This window comes from Archocentrus centrarchus, chromosome 17 (assembly GCF_007364275.1).
Source record: "Archocentrus centrarchus isolate MPI-CPG fArcCen1 chromosome 17, fArcCen1, whole genome shotgun sequence".
NCBI lineage: Eukaryota > Metazoa > Chordata > Actinopteri > Cichliformes > Cichlidae > Archocentrus > Archocentrus centrarchus.
In genome coordinates, this window is record NC_044362.1 from 30,531,439 (window position 1) to 30,553,002 (window position 21,564).

The 21,564-nt window shown below is 40.7% G+C and overlaps 1 protein-coding gene across 1 annotated transcript in view; it reads right to left on the reverse strand.

Annotated features, from left to right (window-relative positions):
• Positions 1-21,564, reverse strand: part of LOC115795638 (receptor-type tyrosine-protein phosphatase N2-like) — a 229,311-nt gene that overhangs the window by 23,382 nt on the left and 184,365 nt on the right. Inside the window, 6 exon segments of the mRNA XM_030751631.1 lie at positions 3,897-4,058; positions 4,660-4,757; positions 4,759-4,785; positions 7,852-7,928; positions 14,524-14,601; positions 16,820-16,967. Of these exon segments, the coding sequence (XP_030607491.1) occupies positions 3,897-4,058; positions 4,660-4,757; positions 4,759-4,785; positions 7,852-7,928; positions 14,524-14,601; positions 16,820-16,967 (590 nt within the window).

The window sequence follows — 21,564 nt, forward strand, 5'->3', positions numbered from 1 at the left end:
TCAGATCAAACACATTTGCAATGTGAGGTCTTTTTTTTTTCCCCTTCATGCTTTTAATTGGGCGTGTTCCACTATTCCAGACACACCCAGCAACAACCCACGCATCAACAATGTGGGGACCCCGAGGAACTGGAAATTATATGCTCAGTTTGTGAGTGACAAAAAAATAATGAAATCTGACACTGTCACCATTTCCAATCTGTAAGCAGTTAGATTTCATTATGGCGTACACTATTTGATACAGCTGAACTTATATACATATTTCAGTAAATTCACTCAAATACTGCCATGTTGTTGACAAATCTGGCATCTCACACACAAGGTGTCTTTGGCACAAGTTCTGTGACGTGCCAGGTAAAGGGGCAGATTTTGACCCAAACCTTCATCTTTCCTAAACCTGACCAAGTAGGTTTTCAGTGCCTAATCCTAACCAGAGAGTAAAAGTGAAGTGATTATAAAGGAAGCAAAGATGCCTGTATTGTGTGATCAGCTATTTATAAAAGGCAGAGGGCAACCAGCCTCATAAAATGTTCCCCTTTGCATATAAAAGATTCAGCAAAGTCCATATTAGCAGGCTGGAAAGACGTGTTATGTTTGGGTACTGGTGGAAACCCAAGACTTGAACCTAGTAGCCTGGTAGCCTAGTATGTTTTTTCTTATATTGTTTTTAGACTTTTATTTTTTAGTCTTGGACTTTTTGTTAGATTTAGGTAACAAAACTACTTGTACAGGTAAAGACAATAGTTTGGGTTAAAACACACCTTTTCACCAGTGTTACTGCATAATGTAAATCTCCATTTGGCATCCCAACACTGGATATGCACAAGTGGATGGATGGACTGTAGTAGTAGTAGTTTATAATAAAAGCTGTAAATTTTCCACTTTTCCCTGGTTTGTGCAGTCTGAAGACAGACCAGACAAGCCAAGAACAAAATAAGTGTTGCTTATGTATGACATAGTGTTAGAGCCTGAGTCAGAAATCATCAGGCGAGACAGAATAAAGAAACAGACTGAAGCTGTAAGTGAGAGGAAGAGAGAAAGGTAGAGGGCGGAGCAAGAAAGACAAAAGCGACCGAGAGAGGAAAGGAAGCATGGCGAGAGAGGAGGGGAGACCGGAGGCAGTCAAGCAACCATGAGCAAGCAAAAAGGCGAGAGGTCATCTCAGGTCACTGAGCACAGCAAGAACAGAGGAGGAGGAGAGAGATGAAGGAGAATATAGGGGGAGGAGAAGACTGGGAAAAAGAGGAGTAAAAGGGTGGGTTGGGGGGAGGGCCCATGAGGCCCCCTGGTTGTAGAGTCACAGTCTCCAATGATCACTTTTGTGACTATGCAACTGGGCTTATATTACTAGCTGCAACATCACAAAAATGACACTGGCAACCGCAAGTTAGCTGGTAAAACAGAGGGGGTGGGGGAGGACAGAGAGGATTTGTAAGCAAGGCTTCGGGTCAGTCAGGCCGGTGTGAGTGAACAACATGCCCGCGCAAGCGCATATGATGGAGGGGCACTTCAGCCGGTATCCTCAAATCGTCGAGGTGAGAAAAAAAAGGAAACACCAAAAAAAAAAAGAAAGAAAAGGGCAGGTTGCTGTTATGAAAGCACCATATCTGCTGTAATAAAAGTGAAAAATATCTCCCTCTGCGCTTTCTTCATTGTGTTCTGACCCAGCTGCCCTGTGAGTAAAGGCAATATTTCCTAACTGATGGTGCACGGTGACGCCCACCAGACCCTTTTATAATGGCTGTGACCACAAACTCTTACTCTTGATATCCCATCTAATTGATGTGCGCCAGCAGAATGGAGACACCAGGACTATATATAAACCTGAGTTGGGGTCTATCACTTGAGAAAATCCACAGTGAATCAGAGGAAAGGGGCCAGGGCGGCTAACACCTAATAGGCAATACAGTATATCAGTTTAAAGAGGTCGAAGGGGAAAGGGAGGAGAGCAGTTATAAAGGCGCCGCAGATAAAGGATCACTTTGGAAGAGTATCCTCAATGCATTCTGAATTACACTGTTATCGAGTGGAAAGTGCCCAGGATGTTCAGAGGATATATAGATATTTTTCCGCTTGCGTCTTAGGATCACAAGTCAAAACTCCTGGAAAAGTGAGAAGTCTGAAGCCATTATGCTGTAAGGAGAAATAAAAAAAAAAAGCCTTTCAGAGCCTTTGTGCTCAGGAAGGTGGAATAGGGTGGGCAAACAAATTCAGGCCCTTCTATTATGAGTCCTTCACTTTGTATTTGTTTTAAATAAAATGTCAAAAAAGAACCATCACATATTTGACCTACTGGATTCTAATATACAGTATGGCACAGCCTGACCAGTGTTTGAACTGCAATAAAAGTGCGTATAAAGTCGAGGGAATGTCAAGCCTTGAAAGCTTAGATGATTTAGGTGCACTGGCAGACTTGTTTTGTAAGGTTGGAATTTCTGACTTTTTTTATTCTTCTGATACACTTTGCTTTGTCCTACTCTTGGATTTGGAGAACCCTCAGAGGAGTTGCATGAACTTCGTGCTAGATGAGTAGTAAGTACACAAGAACTAAAAGGACAGTGGAAGAGGCTGTTGAACCAATGTCAAAAACCGTTTGGTCCCTGAAAGTGACGCCATTCATCACGGGAAGAAGAAAAAAAAAAGAGACTTCCATTTAGTAAAACATGGCAACATCTCAAGGAGAATACGAAAGCACTGCTGTACAAAACACCCAAAAACATTCGTTATGGATATGCAATATTTCTGCCATTTGTAGTGTCTTGTTAAAGTTTACATGTGGAGAAGACTGACAGCATGGATACAAAAGCTCTGCTCTGTAGTTCGGTTCTTCTTACAGACGTCAGTTTGTAATGTACGTAAGCGCAGGCTGCCTTTGTTCTACCGCAGCAAAAGACGAGGGAAGAAACGGACTGTTGATTTTTCTTGAACAATATCATACAAGGTGTTCATCAGCTCTGCTGTGGAAATGAACGCTGTTATCAAAGTGTTTTTTTCTCAAACGCCTCTTTTAAGAAAACTTCCAAAAAAAAAAAAACTTTCTTTGATGGCTTCTCAAACCTCGGTGCCTTCTGTCTCAACACTAAAAGCTGGCTTAAGTACTTTATACATTTCAAATGAAAATCAGTTTCAAGTAACTCTTTCAGCAAAATGTGAAGAAGTCTTTTATACTGGGCCATTATAGAAAAATAAGTTTAAAAACACTTGTATACAATGTGGAGCCACAGTTACAGAGCCGGAGTAAAACAGGGCATTGGATCTCCAAGAAAATAACCGGCATACTACTAGAGGCCAGTGAGGGATAAGATTACTGCTGCTTCATCTCGTGGCTGCTCATTCCTCTCCATTTTGGCAAGACACAGCAGTGAAAAGGAACACGGCACAGTGTCAAAGGTCAATTGTGATACATAAGAGGAAACCTTTCCCCTTAAAGATTTATTTAGAGAAACAACTGCATAAAAGTAAAAGCTAAAGAAATGATTCATTCAGGGTCAGGGCATCAACTAAGCTCTTTTGTCGGAAATTGCTGGTTCCACACAGATATACTGAAAGTTGTGTCTTGATGTCAACACCTTGACACACTGTATGAAGGATTAGTAAGAGCTATTGGTCCAATAGGTGATAGCAGGTTCTGAGCCTGGAGGCTGCTTTTTTGACTCCCTTTGACTTTGTGTTTTGCGCTTTGCCTCAAGATGTTTTCACTTTGCTCTCACCGTCTGACTGGTAGGATTTTTGCACTAAAACCTGACTGGCTCACAGCACTGAGCCCAAATTACTTTACACTCGTGTATGTAATGCCAGAAAATTGAGGGGGAAAAAAAAAACGGCAGTATTTGATGTCGCAGGACTGAGCATGGGCTGTTTTAAGCATCTTGAAACTTTCTGAAGAAGCTCCCTACCTGCGGAAGTCAAGTAGTGTTCGGCTGGTCTCTGGCACGTTCTGGTTGAGCCAGGTCAGGAAATGGAACTGAGTGACGGTCCGCGTTTCGTTGGTCTGCATGTTCTTCAAGTAGAAGCTACGAACCAGGAAGTCGTCACACCAGATGTGTTCGGACACCCAGGTTCACCTGGAACGGCACAGGGGAGCCATGCACGGAATTTATTGGAGTCAAGAAATGGTCCGATCAGCTTTTATGCTTCGTAATTCCAGAAAGGATTTGAGTATTTTCACAAAAGCTCAAAATCGTAGTGTGATGATTTTTTGGGGTTGAATCCCCTAAAAAGGAGATGGATGTCACACACATTATAATGAGTGAAATGCTAATGGAATGAAACTGCTGCAGCCCAGTGCCTACTGGAGTAGCTCTGCACGGTTCATGGTTCAAAATAATGCTTATTTACCTCACACCGGGCCTTGCTGCAGCCCCTCAGTTTATTAAATATCTGAAACAGGCCATTTTAGCACCCCTCAAACTCTATTTAAGACAGTTTTCTTCTGATTGGCTGCCCCTCATAAAAGACTGGAACAGCAGGTGGGTGGGGCTTCAGTGCGTACAGCCAGAATTGTGCCCCTGAGATGAGACTGGGGATATTCCCTCTCATTCCCACCGAGAGTCAAGGAGAGATATTTCTAAAGTGCCTAAGGGTGCTCTAGAGACTCTTCTACATCCTGTATATACGTGACAGAAAACAGGTGGTAATTTCTGCAATCACTGATTTCTTTTTACCTCATAGATGTGGTACAGGTTGGATCCTTCATCTGGCCAGTAATGGTAGCACTGCTTCACCCCGCTCTCAACAAGAGGGGTCAACATAAACACTGACGACACAGCCATTCTCCCAAACCATCTGCAACCGAAATACACAGGCCGGTAAATGATTCGAGATCTTTGGAGGCCTATCCTTCTGGCATCAAACACTTTTATTTTTGCTTGGTGGAGACAAGAATGACTCATGTTTTTGTAATTGATTCCTTATTCCTTTCATTTTTTTTTGTTTTTTTTTTTTGTTTGCAAGACTTAAAATAAAGTTTTTCAAAAGTCCTAATAATCTCTGTACCTAATGTTCTTTATAAACTTCCAAGTTTATTTAGAAGTCAAACATTGAGCCATTTCTTAGAGTAGGAGTCACATTCTTGAAGGCGTGGAGAGCTTGATTTGGAACAAGATCTTATTTGAAGCTGTCAACACCTCCCAATATCTGCCAACAGTAACACTGACATGTGTCCTCACTCACCCACTCTCTTGGATATAGGTCCATAATTAGTTCAAATTTTGTTCTAGCTATCATTTTGGAAAGGAAGGTGTTTGTTTCAGGGGAGCGAGGAAATAAATCTTGGTTTGAAACACTCTTGCTGTTTCAAACTTTGTGAGAAACTACAAGAAAGTAAAGCTTCATGACAAGTAATTGGTGTTGCTGTTGAGGCTGTTCTTCCCCCAACTGGGTCGTTCCACATCCGAGACCTGGCTGTGGTCGTATTTTTCCTGCTGGCAGTCATATTCTCACAGCCGGAGGGTGGGCCTGCTCAGGAGATCCATTCAACGCTGATCAGAGGTAACAGTCAGCCGTTAATGGAAGCCATAAAACAATACCGCTCCCACATCATCGTGTTAGATTATAAAGATGGCCGCACCTGCCGCTCAGCCATGAGTGCTGCCACACCTGCTGGAAATGTAACAGATGTTAATTGCGGTGGGTTTTGAATTCCTGCACCTCTCCACGCCGCTCCTCTCGGTCCTCACTGCTTCAGTGATTACTCTCATGGATCTAAAATGTGACAGTGCACTTTTTTGAGAAATTGTGTTAATTTGCTTCAGCTGACAGGGTGAGAACGCTGCTGGGAGGACAAGTTCCCTCTTTTTAAAACTCAAGGTTTGTTAAAAAGCTCAATTTATTTAAAATCATATTTTTTCCATGAAATCTGAAGAGTGCATCGTGCTCGTTTATAAAGTTTCATCTATATATATTAACTTTCTAAAGCTTGACATTGAAGATGTTGCAAAACTTTTTTTCTGTGGAGTTATGCATGCTGTGTAATAACTTTGGCCTGCTCTTGATTAAGCAACACGATAAGACGCCGTAATGCTAGTTAAGTTCAAGTGCGCCTCAACACAAGAAGGCTGAATAAGCCTGAGCGCAGAAGCTTGCAGAGCACAAAGAGGCCACTTAATGAACCTGAGATGAATCCATGATGAGCCAGTAGTAATTGTCTGAGGCTTTTAGATAAAGTCTTTAAATGATCTTTTCGGCTACAGGCTGAGGGTCTGTGGACTGATACGGACATACTGAGACACTCATATTGGTTTTGTGGCTTCACTATTCGGGTCTGTTTAGAAAGTTCTTATTGCTTTTTTAAGGACTGGGACTCTTATATGAACTACATTATGTGCACTTTTCTACCAGGCTATGGGTTTCCATTCTGATAAGTACTCTAACTGGTAAAAACAACATAGAGGGAGGTTGACTGTCATTTCTTTTATATTGGCCTTCTGTACCTCACAAAATATTTAAAAAATGTATTTCTAGACAAAAACACGACTTGGAGAACAGAAATGGAACAGTTTGAGTGCTGAGAAATGTTGGTGTGAATAAAGAGAACAGGATTTGCACATACTGACCAACCCTTTTCTCCTCCCCCCGAAAGAGAGTCGATGTTTAGCGCTGGTCGGGGGGGGATTAGCGGGTGAATGGAGGAGGTGTGGAGCAGTGGTTAATAAGGTTAAAGTTCATTCTCTCATTCCCCAGAGGAGACCTCAACATCACCACCGCTGTCACCACAGAAACGCACCTAACAAGCTTCATTTCCATTCGAGTCGGGCTGAAAGTCACAGATTTGATTTTTCCACCTCTCTCGCCTCATTTTGTTTGTTTGGCTTTGCCGGACTGTTAAAATAAAGTGATTTTAGTTTCAGTTTTGCATTATCATAAATGAGCCACTGTGCGCACACATCTTACCGCACTTCCCACTCGTCTTGACTGTTCACTTGAAGCCAAATTTGACATTTTTTATTCGGTCTCTATTTACAAAGAGTGGGTTGGCAAAGCAAACATGCTTTTTTAAACAGCAGAGGAATGACAGGAACCAAAATAATTCAGCTGTGGTAATGGGCACTTTAAGTTACACTGCACCTATAAAGTTATTTGTGTTAACACCACTTCAGAGTCACTCTCTAGTCTGTGAATTATCTTAGACTGCTTAAAGCCTTTTCCAAAAATGACTGGTGAGCAGAAAAAAACAGCAAAGTATGTAACTTAATTAAAGTTAAATAAGAAATCAAAAATTGCAAAATTGCTCTGATAACTAAAAGACAATGTTTGGATTTTGTGTTCTTGGCTTTTCTTGGCTTTTTCTCAAGGGAAATATGAAATATGTCTTTCATATTTCACTCACTTTGATTAGTAGGAACTTCACTAGTGTAGCAAATCTATACAAACCCGAGATTTCTTTTTCTTTGTGCCCCTCTTTGATCTGCCCAAGTGAGAATCCACATAACTTGTCTGACAAGGGGACCTTTCTTTTCAAACTCCCTGCTGCTCCACTCAACACACACCTAACAGCAAGACTGGCCAGAATAACTTATTGATCTCCTGGTCGCAGATTCAAACCCAATCCAACATCTGGGACAGTGGGAAAAGTGTTTTGCTACCCCCTGCATTAACAATGTGTCCCACTCTAGGCTGTGTGTATAGTGTGTGTGTGTGTGTGTGTGCTCATGGATGTGCGGTGTGTAAGCAGTGGTGGCGAGGGCACTGAGCATTATGGTGAAGGAAAGATTAATAATGACATCCACAGAAATGGCTGGTCTCCTGTGTGACTTGCTGCACTAATAAAAATCGGCTAACTCTTGTTAAGAGAGGAGATTGTATTGATTTTTGTTTCGCTGTGTGTGTGCGCATGTGTGTGTGTGTGCTTACCTGCCAGAAATCAGCCACAGTGGAGGGCAGGGGACCTTGAGTGGCAATGTAGGCTGGGTTCCTGGGATCGTGATCATCTGTGGGGAGAGGGGAAAAGGAAAAGTGGGTGTAAGTTATAATGTTATCTCTTTTTGAACGGCACAATTTGTGTCTGTCCTGTCTAAAAATTTTGGATTTTTTTAAACCTGTGTTTATTTGGTTTAAATGATTTTAGTGGTCATTTTTTCTGAAACGAATGTTGCACAGTTATGAGGAAATTAACAGCACAAAGGACAAATCAAAACTGAGAAGTAAAAGTTAAAGTTCAATAATTGTCTCTGACCTTGGAAAGCTTATCCTGTAACTCTACAAAATGACTTTTTCTGAAGTTCATTCCAATGAGACAATGACAACTGTTTCAAGGGTTCCATTAAGTGCATTTTTTTGAAGATGCCTCAGTGTATGAATTACCTGTGAAGAGAAAACACTCATTTTTGCATAGGTTTACTAAGGAAGACACATCTGCCTGCATGCCTGCTGCTCTATTCGTATTGTCACTTCTACCCAGCAGCATCAAACTTTCCTCATCCTAGTTTCTGTCATCACCCTGATGCAACCTCCAGGTCTTAAAAAAATAAAGGAAAAAAAGTCCCCAAAACTGCAGTTCCTTAAACGCCCATTTGAGCTTGGCTTCAAAAACAAGACATGTTTATAGCCAGCTACCAAAAATGATTCCACATACATGACTGCTGTATTTCACAGCACACTCAGCTATAGACATGTCTAAGATCATGTCTTTATGTATTTATTCACAACTCGCTGTTCAGGTAACTGTAGTAAGAGCCCAAGCTTATACTCCAATTTTGGTCAATGAAATTCTACTACTTTATGTGTAATGTTAACAATTAGCAGGTACACTATATTGATTTAAGTACTGGGCCGTCTACACATTAAACCATCCATGCTATGAAGCTCCCAGCGCACAGTTTTTGTGCTGATGTTGATCAGGTGTGCGCCTCAGCCCTCGGCGACCCCGCTGTGTAACTTGAAGTGGTTGCTGGGGTTCCTGTACACATCCACTTTGCAATAATACCACTTAGAGTTGATTGTGGAATGATTAAGAGGTGTGGCCCCAATACTTTTTTCCATACAGCATATCTGTGTCTGTGCACAGCAAGCTGCATCTATTGGCCAAGCAAACCTGAGGCTTTAAAACTAAATTATTTATAAATGAAATAATCTCTGGGTGTTCAAATAAACTTCAGCAGTGGAGTGAACAAGTACGGAAAAACAATGCTACAAAATTCATTTTTGACTGTTTTTATGGGAAAAAATATCCTCCCGGGGGGTCTCCAGAAGTGTCCTGTGTGCCTTTTTCTTGGTGTAAAACAGAAATATAAATAGGACACGTTTTGGAGAGTCTATGAGGGTCGAATACCTTGTTCAAAGATACTTAATGACAGGTGACTAATGATCACAAACCATACACAAGGAGGAAAACTTAAGACATCTCTGCATCAGACCAAATCTAAGTGTGTTAGTACAGTATACTCCTTGTTTAAAATACTTATATTCATAACTGGAAGTTTCTTGGAGAAGGAGCTGAGAGGTTGCAGAGTAGCTCAGACTTCTTCCTTAACTTAATGAAAATTCCAGAAGGGTGGCGGAGGCGTTGAGAGCAAAAGACAGGAGACGAACGTGAGCTGAATTTGCGAGGAGGTGAGTGACAACCCTGCCAATTACCATGCAAATTGTATAGTAAATGTAATAATTGGCTGACCAATTTAGCTGGAAGCAATTACAGAGGGAAGACAGATAATTTATGAGGTTTTTCCGCACACCAAATTGTCTTTAATGGCCCTCTGTTCTTTTTATGAATGCCAAACAATAATGCACTTCTAATGAACTTAAAATAATTTTACCCAGAGAGAGAAAAGGCGACACGGTAGCAGCGGGTTTTGCTCATTAAAACAGCAAAAACTGCATCATGGACAAAAAAATAGCTGGAGGCAGAAGTGCACTTTTCGAGGCCAAGAAACTATGTGGACAGTCATTTACATATATTTCTTTTTGTCTTCAGCTGTTTTTCTTCAGGTTATTACTTAAAATCAGCGTTGGGCTTGTAGCAAAATGACAGAAAATGTTTAATTTGATTGTCCATGTACCTGAATATATATTTCATGTCTGTGAGAGGCATTCTAACCCCATTTTTGACATTTTATGTGTGTAAGTACAAGTAAGTCTTACACAATATGAGTATCTTAGGAGTATCAAAAGCTACGTAAAATCTTGTGTCTTCTAATCAAAGAAGAGCTGCTCAAAATGTGGCTCACGTGTGACTGCTCTGAATGAAGAAGTAATATTCCCATTGTCTATGTAAGAGTGTTGGAGCAGAAACTGGAACGTCAAGGGTGGCAAGATCTAGGAAATTATAGGAGAAAGATCAGGTAAGACAGAAAAGAGATTGTAAAGTTTGAAACCTTGAGATGGATGAAGATGAAAAATGTAGGGGAAGATATAGCAGGGTGGAAGAAATTGCAGAGTCACTATAAAGATGAAAAGATGAGAAGGGAAGACACACCAGGAGGGCTCTCCACACTTGACATCTGTCTTTTTGTTTCTTTCTCTCCCCCACTTTCTCCTTTCCAGTCTTTGCGGAGACACAATGCTTCCTGACATCTCAAAGTGTCTCCAGAATTAAACCCCACTATTAGTGACATTGCGAAAGGACAACTGTCTTTCTCTCTTTCACACACACTCCTGTTAATGAGGGGGAAAAAGCAGAGGATACGACGTGTGTAATTATCACTGTTACTGGGTTTTTGTCTTTTCTTTGGAAGAAAGAGTCAAACTCTGTGTGTGTGTGTGTGTGTCACTGTCAGATTAGTTTGATTATGTTACTACAATCTGACACCTCAGTGTGTGTGCATGTGTTGATGGCATCTGGGGTTAAAATGCTAGCTGCCAGCTAAATGAATGAGCTTTAATTCTTTCCATCCATTCTCTTCTGCTTATCCTGTTCAGAGTCGCGGGGGGGGGGGGCTATCCCAGCTGACATAGGGTGAGAGGCAGGTACACCCTGTACAGGTCGCCCAGCCTGTCGCAGGGCCAACACAGAGAGACACCGTCCACACCTATGGGCAATTTAGAGTCATCAATTAACCTGACCCCAGTAACTGCATGTCTTTAGACTGTGGGAGGAAACTGGAGCAGCCGGAGGAAACCCACGCAGACACATGGAGAACATGCAAACTCTATCCACTGGGCCAAGGTGGATTCGAACCCAGACCTTGTTGTGAGGCAACAGTGCTAACCACCACGCCACCGTGCTGCCATTTTAGGAAATAATAGTAATAAAAACTTTTTATCACTCATCTTTAACATGTGTGGTATGTTTTGAAATCGATGTCGTGACTTGTGCTTATGACGAGTGGAAACCTTTGATCTGCTCCTTTCTTTACTCATCTCTCTGCATTTCAAAGAATATGAAAAATGAGTCCAGACTGCAGTCCAGTCATCTCAGTCTATCAATGTAAAGACAGTTTGATAAGAAATGTTTTCTTTACTGAATACTTAGAACTGAAAAAGCTCTCGTCTGACAGCAGCTGGGCTTTTATATTTGGAAAATAAATTGTTTTAAGCTTTTCAAATGTTACAAATGAAATGCCACTGCATTTGTTGGGTTGAGATAGCAGGAAATAATAAAAACTATCATGTATTGATTGATTATTTGCCTTGACTTTTAAAAAAAAAAAAGATATTAAAAAAACAAATTACAGTACTGAGATGAATACAATACTTCCTCATTGTATATGATCAGGTAAAGGTATGTTGACTGATGGTGGTAAAAGGTGACCATACCATGCCATTTTAAGCTAACAAGCAAAACTCCTGCTGCTGTGTTTCCTGTTGTGTCACAGAGTTTGATTCTTGGTTTGCTTTTGTTATTTCTTTTAACTGAATTTATCTGAATATGAAAAAGTTATTTTCAAGGAAATTACCGACATTATCTGCTGCGAAATGTTTCAAGACACAGACCCTGCGTTATAACCTGACGCATTAAGACGCTACGATGTTTACGGAAGTGGATACACAACAAAAATATTTGCTTCAATTTTCTTCAGTGGAACTCTTTTCAAACCTTAATCAAAAAAATGTCAATTGGACTGTCGATGAACACTGTGAGGCTGATTTAAAGTCAGTGTTATCTGCGCACGACATGCACCAAAATAAGTGTGTGTGTGTGACTGAGTAATACCTGAGTGATTGATTATGTCTTAGGAAGTGCGTGCGCTTGAGTCTGTGAGAAAACTATTGAGTCTGTTTTGGACTAATGGTGTCTGTGTGTTAAAGGAGGAAGTGAGTGATTGATTGTGTTTCTGAGTAACTTTGTGCAACTGAGTGACTGATTATGTGTGTATTTGGGACTTTGGGCCACACAATAATGATGCATTTGTAAAACGGATTAAAAATAAAGGATAACTAATGTATGCCCAACCACACCGTACAAAATGGCAATCCTTGATTCTCTATATTTAAAGTCACAAGGGGCTGTAACCAGACTGGCATCCTGCAAGACTCCAATAAAGACTGGAGTATTTTGAGCTTCCCTGCTCCTCAGAAAATAATGCTCAAAGTGGCACCATTTTAAATGATGTTACTAGTCACGCGATCTAATCACATGTAAATGATGTCCAGAACATATATGGATCAACCTAACATGGATCAGACAGTTGGCAAAAAATAGCCACTCTAACACATGTATAAGTGTGCATTACTGTATTTTTTTCTTGATAAAACCAGACCATGATGCCATGGGGTTAGACTGACCCTTCAGTTACTCCCGATGGCAGGAGAGCACCTCCCTTGGCCACCACTGGTATGTGAGTAAGTGTGTGTGCGTATGAATAAGAGACAACAATTATAAGTGCTTCATTTGCTAAGGTACTCCAGGTCAAACAGGTCATTTGGGAAGGGGTGAAATTAATGGTCTTAGATAATCAGGTTACATAAAATTTAAAGACTCAGACTCTTTAAGAAGTCAGAGTCATCTTAAACTGAGTATATGATGTCCTGTTGAACTGTATGAGAGCCTTTGTTGTCTTGTAAAATGTGTCTTTTATGAGCAGTTGGCTTTATTTAAATACCATCACTTACATCTGCCATTGCATCAGTTTCAAAAAATATTAAGGGTCTGTCGCCACAGAGTGTATTTTTTTTATTTTTGGAAGCATCCATGACCTCAGTTTTAGATCATTTCTCCTGTGGGCTTTGGCTATTTTGACTTTGAGTCTTGTCACCGCTCTTCACGGGATTTGTACACAAATTAGATGCTGCCAGTGAACACAACCCCTGCGGCCTGCCTTTTAGCATTCGAAAATCAAAAGAAGCCTGAATTAAGCTCAGATTTTTAGGGCCACAAATGGATGTGAGTAGAACTAACAAGTGTCTCCAAAGTGTCAATAGGAATTATTATTGCTGTTATTAGCATAATTGCTAATAACAATCAGTGTCACCATGTTGGCCTACCCTAGCATTCTTTGACCAGGCAACATTTCTTTATATGTTTCACAAGCTGCTGAACAACCCTGCAAACATCACTCACCTCCAGACAGAGAATGATGATGTTTAAAATTGTCAGCAGACATTAGTCTTTAAATAAACTCATTGAGCACAATGCATGTATTATTACTGTGTTCTTACATAGTACTAATACTCTGTGAGGTGTCTGCTTTTGTCTGTCTGTGTGGGTGTTTGCACTCATATCTTCTATGCCATCAGGGAGTGCGTGTGTGTGTGTGTGTATGTGTGTGTGTGTGTGTGGGTAGGTATATTATGTGTGTAGCTGGTCATGCATACTTTTTAGTTGTTTTAGTGTGTTCATTTTTGTGTCGGCATGGTGCACGGTGGGATTTTCAGTGTGTGTGTGCATGTGTGGGTACATGTGTTACATCCATTTTTTTTGCATTTGTGTGTTTGCAACATTAGACAAGGCTGCGCTTTTGTTCCTGTATAGTTTTGATTCCTTCTCTCACATGCTCTCGCCTGCGCACACAATCGCACACACTCAGCCACTTTTTGGTGTAACGCCCAGATTTGAAATGCATAGCGTTTCTGTTGCTTTTAATGGAATACCACTGTATCTGCCTCAAGGGAAACGTAAACCTACTACTCAACACTGGTTTCCAAATTGATACACTCACTTACTGAATTCATATGGCTCTTTCTTCCCCCTTCTCCCTCCTACAGGCTGTTTCGCTGTTTAAATCTGTACCATACCAAAAAAACAAACAAACAAAAAAACCCCCAGTAAGGCAGTCACACTGTAACAGTAAACACAAAGTAGTGTCAAATTAGCATAACCCAAGGTCAGAAACAATCATTTCCCAGGACCCTACGGATCAATTTTGCTTTCACAAATGAGAAGTGAGCCGAGAGCCGTGCGCATGTCCTTTCCCACACCTCCCCAGAGCAAATACTCACCTGGGGTGTTTGCTGTATAACAATCATTAATATTCATGGTGCAGAACATACACATTGTGAGAGGCTGCCACCGAAACTAAGCAAGCATTGCATCAAAATTTATATTGGACAACGGTAGGCTGCCTTTGTTTCTGCGAAGCCCCGTGGGGGCCGTGGCAAGCGTGGCATAGCGGCAGCGTGAAGTGCCGAGTTAGAATGCAGAGGAGGTACTTACAATCGGGCTGGCATTGATGTAATCAGAGTTGCCTTGGCTGTTCTCCACCTTCAAGGTGATTCTGGAGTGATCATCTGAAACAAAAATGGGAGAATTCAGCATATTTTGCCTTTGCAGTGTAAGTGTTCTGTGGCCATATTATATGCATTTTAATGAGGAATTTCTCCGCATATCTGTTAAGAATACTAGTATGAATGCCATCATGTCATGAAGGGAGTATTCCCTTCTGGTTTGTCAAGGTTACTTTCAGCCCAGAATGAAACAAGTTGACTTGTTTAAGAAAATTTCCAATCTTCTTTACTTTTCCTCAGAGATTTGATTAATTGATTCCTAACTTTCTCTGTCTGTAGGGCACCTCTACCAAATTCACACAACACTTCACACTCTTGAGATAAAACTTCTGAAACTCTGTTGTGCACTGGTGGGTCCATCTTAAGAGATGTGATCCAAATAAACAAATTCATGTATTTGGCTGCTTTACCCTTCAAGGTTATCCTCTCGAACGTTTTCAGTGCAGCTGCCTTTTAGATTATTCAGTGTCTTGTTCTGTCACCTTGCAAGTGTGCATCTACAAGTATGATTTAAAAAAAGAAAAAACTTCAACATGATATTTATTTTAGGGAATCTGCTGAACTCGCATGGAGGCAAATCTGGTGAATAGGGTGGGACATGAGCGTACACGGTCACCTGCTCACCCACCGAGCCACCCCAGCACCAGCCGATGGTGACTCTTGACAGGTTTGTGACAAAATGCATCTCTAAGTGCAGGAGGTCATAACAGGAATTTTCTGGAGCAGTGTAAAAAACTGCAACCACACTGAATGCAATCCAGAAGTGCAGAAGGAGATGACCTTGAAAGTAAGCTCAGCTACATTTAAATGTGGTATTTTTGATTTTGCACCTTGAGCTAAAATTGTATTAGTATTATGGAAAGCTCAAAGAATACAAACACAAAGAAGGTAACTGTTTGAAACAAAAAAGCTCTTTTAATTTGAAAAAGATAAAAATTGAGGTAACTGAGCAAACACTGGAGAACTGAGTTTAATGCGAAGCTGTTGAGTTCGCTGCGAGGTAGTGATTTATTGATTTTTGGAACTAAATTAAAAAAACTGAATGTTGAAGAGCTTCCGTTTAGCTTTAGGAGAATCTGCCATAATCATCTGGGATGCTCTGAATTTTTAAGAGGGACAAACTTTCCTAGTTTGTACATTTTAGTCTTGCGAGCACTCCTCTGAAGCCTCCGGTGACTGGCAAAACAGTTCAGATTTTTTTTTTTCTTGAAGAAGCCGGTGGTGCTTCAAATAGGAAGCACAATTTATTCCTGACAAACTGCTTTCCCTGCTGACAACCTGGATTTCATTAAGCCTCGGCCTGGTGGAGAGAATGGGACAGCACTTTTTTAGATGGGCTATTTCCACAGAAGCTTAGAAATTTTAATCATTGATGAGGTCGGTGCAGGAGAGCTTTAATAGAAAACTAATTTACAACCCTTCTGCTCGCTGCATCTGCTCCAGGTTTCTGATAATAGAGGCCGAGCTCAAAATATACGGGGAGCGTTGTTGAGAGGTGCTGAGAGTAATGCCGCCATGTTTGGAGGACTGACATCAGGAGATGTAACAGCTGAATTTTGGCTTCTGTGCTCCACCAGTGACGAGGAATTAATGCTGTCTTTGGTTTTTAAGTCTCTGCTAAGTGTCACATCTTTTTTTTTCTGCTGCTTGTTGGTTTTGAACATGGTGCATTTTGTCGATAGTAGAAGCAACAATTAAATAAATAAACTGTCCTATACACTTCATTGAACTCTTTAATTACACTGTCATTAGGTACAATGTTTGGTACTAAAAGGACCATCGAAGTCACACTGGCCCCATGGTAAGTTACCATGTGGTCCACTTTTTGGCCATTACTAACTCAGTTTAGTTTAACTGTTTGGGTAAGGTCCTAAATGGAGGGTTTTTTACCATAATGCAATATTTGGCAATCACTCATTTTTATGTTATTTTTTTACAGATAGTATAAAAAGTAGAAATCACCTCTTGGTATCAAGAAATAGGTTAAATTGGATGCACCACTGATAGCTAGTATTCTAGCTTCGATTCCCTGAAATGCATCTTTTTTTACATTTTAGCATTCGTGAAACAGGTTGTGGAAAACTCCCTGAAACTTTATGCAAAATTTCAATCTGTAGCTTTATCCACAGACATGCCAAGGTGGGTGCACAATCCAAATATGTGCAGCCCACAAAACGAGCAAGGAAGCAAGAAAAGCCAATAAGGAAAGCTCATCGCTTACATGCCACAACAGCAGTCGAGCGGTTCTTCTTCGAGTTGCCATCCTTGAGGCCAGTGGTGCATGCGTTGGGTTCAGCCTGGTATGCACACAGCGCCTCCCACTCTTTCTCCAGGCGATCCTTATTCTTCAGGTGATCTTCCATGTAGGACTGGAGGCAAAGAGTAGAGTACAGTAGAGCAGGTGAGTCAGACAGAACTGCCCGTAAAGGAACATATGGAAAACATAAATATCCTGATCCCGTAATTGCCTCTGCTGTATGTGGAGCTTCACTGAGGCTAAAAGGAAACATGAACAAAACAATTTGTCTTAATGTGCTTTGGCTTAATTTGGCAATCACATCTTAAAATTCAATATTTTTTTATGGTAATCCTTAAAAATTCTGACACTCATTAGAAGAAAGATGAAAAACATCTGAATTGGGCCAATTATGAACATCTACTTTAGAAACAAAATTTTTCTAATCTTTATTAAACTTTTTGGTTTTTCTCCAGGAAACATTAAAACAAAAGCAAACAATTATCTAGGGTGCCATTAATCCAAGGTCTTAGTGCCAAAATGCATTTTGAAAGTGCTGTTTCACCTGTCTAAGGCTGGCCATTACTGCCATAAATACGGTTTTCATAATTAAGGAAGGCAGTGACTTTGATCAACTGCCTACAAATGAATTTGGCATAAGCCCATAAAGCGTGGCAAAGTCACGGTAGCCATATCTGATGGTGAACAGTGTAGCTTTGTTTTTTTTTTTTTTATTTTAAGCAGCCTTGAAAATCAGCAGCATGCGCACAAAAAATATGAACGGTACAATCGTTTTTAAATGGATGAGGCAATGGAATGAGCTGGTGTGGTTCTTTAAATGGTACCGGCAGTGATTTATGGTGGCAGTTACAAATGAGGCTGATCTTAATCAGAATTAGCTTCCAAAAAAAGGCCAAATGGCTTTCTGCTAAAATGAGAGGAGTTTGTTAAAAATAAATGGAAGTCAGCGTGTCCAGACGTCCGCCTGCTGGAAGATAATGAAGAAGCGTCCAGATCGAATGCACGAATATGATTTTATCATACATGTACACGCTTGCTCAATGGCAAAACATCTACCTGGTGAAGCTTATTACTTGTTAGTAAGCTCAACATGCTCACTGTTGAACACCAGTCTTCACCTCTTTACAGCTGAAAATGCACACACACACACACACATGCATGCACGCACAGCCCCACACACACAGTATAAACCTAGACTTTCCTTGTAGTATCAGCTCTCTATTAAATTTGTCTCAGAGCTGCTAAAAGCAGCAATGATGTAACAGGAGGTCACAAGCTGCGACCCTCCACCTGCACACAGCCGCTTATCAACAGCAGGAGGTCCGATCCATCAAAAGACACACAAAGAAAATGCATGCACACACACACACACACACACACACACACACACACACACACACACACACACACACACACACACACACACACACACACACACACACACACACACACACACACACACACACACATCTAAAGTAGAAACCACACAAAGGTTTTTATAAGGTCAAATTTACAAAAAATAGTTCACCCACACACTGCAAAGACACACAACAGACACACAAAAAGAACATTTACAGCCAACAAGATACACACAGAGATACACACTACACAAACACTCAAATACACATATAAAGTGACAGGGAACACACACACACGCATACATATATAGCATAGAGTACAGACAGACATACAACCCTACAGAAGACAAACATACAGTGTCCAAATCAGATGCCCCCCCCCAAATTGCCCTCTACCCCCTGCCCCTGTCTCTCCTTCTCTAATGCCAGAGTAATAGGGTTTTGTGGCTGTGTAAAGGGATTATTGCAATCCAATCAGGAGGTGCTGAGATCACCATGTGTCGGCCAAACACTGAATAATCCCCTTACTGCAGGGGGGGCTTACAGCTGCCAAAGGTGCTCAATAAAACCCGCTACGCAATAAGACTGCTCGAGCCGCCATTGTGGCTCTGACGCACCATCTAAGCACCTGTAGGAAACGGGAGCATGAAAGCGGGTCGCATGGGAGGTGACGTAATGCAGCAGCCATTTTGGATCGACGGAGACCGAAAAGAAAGGGGAAGTGGGTGGAAAGAAATCACTGTGGGATACTGTTACTCAGCAGGGAAGGGTATCCAGTGGTGGAAAGCACATTTATCGAATGCAGTTCAAATGCAGTTTCAGGGGACTTGTGTTCTACTTCAGTATTTCTATTTTATGCTCCACTTAATGTCAGAGCAGAATACATTTTACTCGACCATATTTATTAGACTGTAATAATATTTTCAACACAGACACAACACTTATGCATTTTTAGTTAGAAAATGAAGAATAAGAGACTTATTGTCACTGAGATTTTTTTTCCATTGTAGCACAGCACCTTCTTCCTGCACCGACGGCGTCACGTTGGAACAAACATCTTACATAAGGTGCTATTAGCGTCAGCGATGAGAGAAAAATGCATATTTTTCTTAAATAACAAATTCAACCTGAGGCTTTTAAAAGCTCATCTAAATGCCTTAAAAGATTCTTCTCTTTATTTGGTGCTTTTTACATCGGTGTAGGAAGTACTGGACTTGTTCCTTGTCTTTCTGTTTTACTCTGTTGTTCACAAAGAGGCATCCAAAGTTTTTATATAGAAGAGACCTGATGGAGCACTGCTGCACTATACAAATTTTAGAAAAAGGTGTCACTTCAATAAGAAAGATATAAGAAGGAAACTTTTAAAACTGAAGTTTATCATGTGCACTGGTCTGTGAAGGGAGATAACAGCAATGCTTGATGTAAGTCAGTTGAAAACTAATGAAATTTCTTGTAATAACGTTTTTTGATCAGTTGAGACAAAGATCTTCCTATTTATGAATTCTACAACGAACACATAATCCATCAGAATCAATCAACAGACATCCATCGTTCATACAGTGGCACCTATCTTATTTTTAGTTAAAAGCTGACATCATCCTGACACGAGTCGAACTTCTCCAGCTGAATGTTTCCTTCTCAACGGACCGCATTAGAGTGATTTAACAGCCATTTCCCGAAGCACATTCTTCCTCCAGCTATTGTCCTGTGACCTATCAGCTCTACAGATCACATCCCAGCTGGCCTGACGGTGAGCTACAAACACCACAACAGATTCCCAGCATGGTTAATCTCGATGGAGGCCTCCGGTACAGCATAATCTATAACACTTACTTGGCCAGCAACAAACAACAAGATAATGTGCTTTATATAGAGAGTCGCCTAATCCTCTTAAGACAAAAGCAGAGAGGATGTGGAGGAGGTGGTGGTGGTGGTGCAGGGGGTGTTCTCGGTCCCAGTCACATGGGACCAAGTAATACATTAACTTAGATAAGATGGTGAAAGCTGTTTCTCCTCAAATTAAAATCAGTGGGTGGATGATGACATGGAATTTGCCAGGGGTTTACGAGAGGCAATTAATTTTTGGAGGGAGGTGGGAGGGTTGGGTGGAGAGGAGGGGCACTGCAGCTCATCAGCAACCACGATATTCCTTTCTTTGAAGCTGCTGATTTTTATTAATCACTCAACAGTTGCCTCAGTTGAGCGTGTGGCAGGGCATTAGATATAAATATTTGCTTTTCCAAAGCAGAGCCGAACTCATCTTGCTTGGTGATGAATTTGGTCTCTTGCTGTGACAGCTCTCTGAACATTAAAAACACCTCAACTTTCCCCAAACACATCAACTGTGTCCCAGGTTCGTTGCCATCAAATTCTCTGCCCGGGGTTCTAGTTAACATCATGGTGTGAATTTGAAATGAGTTCTCTTCAGTGTGACTATTTCTTTGTTACAGTTGTGACTGCAAAACAGTCAAGTATGAGCAGTCACAAGTAGGCAGTGTTCAAAATTGTGGACAGGAAAAAAAAAAAAAGACAGACCAGAAAGAAGGAAAGAGAAGGAAGAACTGGAAGAAGAAAAATAAGTAGACACACAGAAAGGGAATAAAGGTAAGAAGACTACGTGATAAAAAAACAGCAGTTGGAAAAAAAACTGAGTAAACAGCAAATTAATAAATCATCAAACAAACAAAAAACAATGAAAGATGGAGGGAGGATGAAAAAAATGTTAAATTTTAAGAAAAAACATAAGAAAATTGGTAAAAAAAAAACAAAAAACAAAAAAGCCAAACAACAATATCATTCACATGTGGAACACCTAATTTGTCCACTTTTTCTTTTTTTCATTTTTAACTTTTAAAGTGAACTTTTTTGGGTTGAGAAAACAATCTGACCTTTGCATTTCAAAGTGTAGCGGGCAAGTTTAAAACTACAATTTTCCTTCCTCAAACAGCTGACATTTTGAAAATATATATTTTTTTTTATACGGCACTGGTTTTATACAGTTCTAATTTTACTGTTGAGGCAGGATGGAGCCAGCTTGGACAAATCAGAGCCACAGTTTATGTGTATGTGGAACTGTCCAAGGTGCTGAAACACAGTCTGTGCATTACTTACATCTGCTCTCTCTGTTTTCAATCCCTCACCCGTTTTTTTTTTCCTGTCATAGACAACTGAAGTGGACTAAAAGGAAATGACATAAATATAAAGTTCACAGTTCACTCACATTATCAACATTATCACTGCTTATGTTGATGAGTGTCCTGTGAATTACAAACTACCAGAATCCTCAATGTCCTCTCGCTTTGATTTCCTCAGTGGAAATAACAACATGGACTTCAAGTTAAATGAGACATC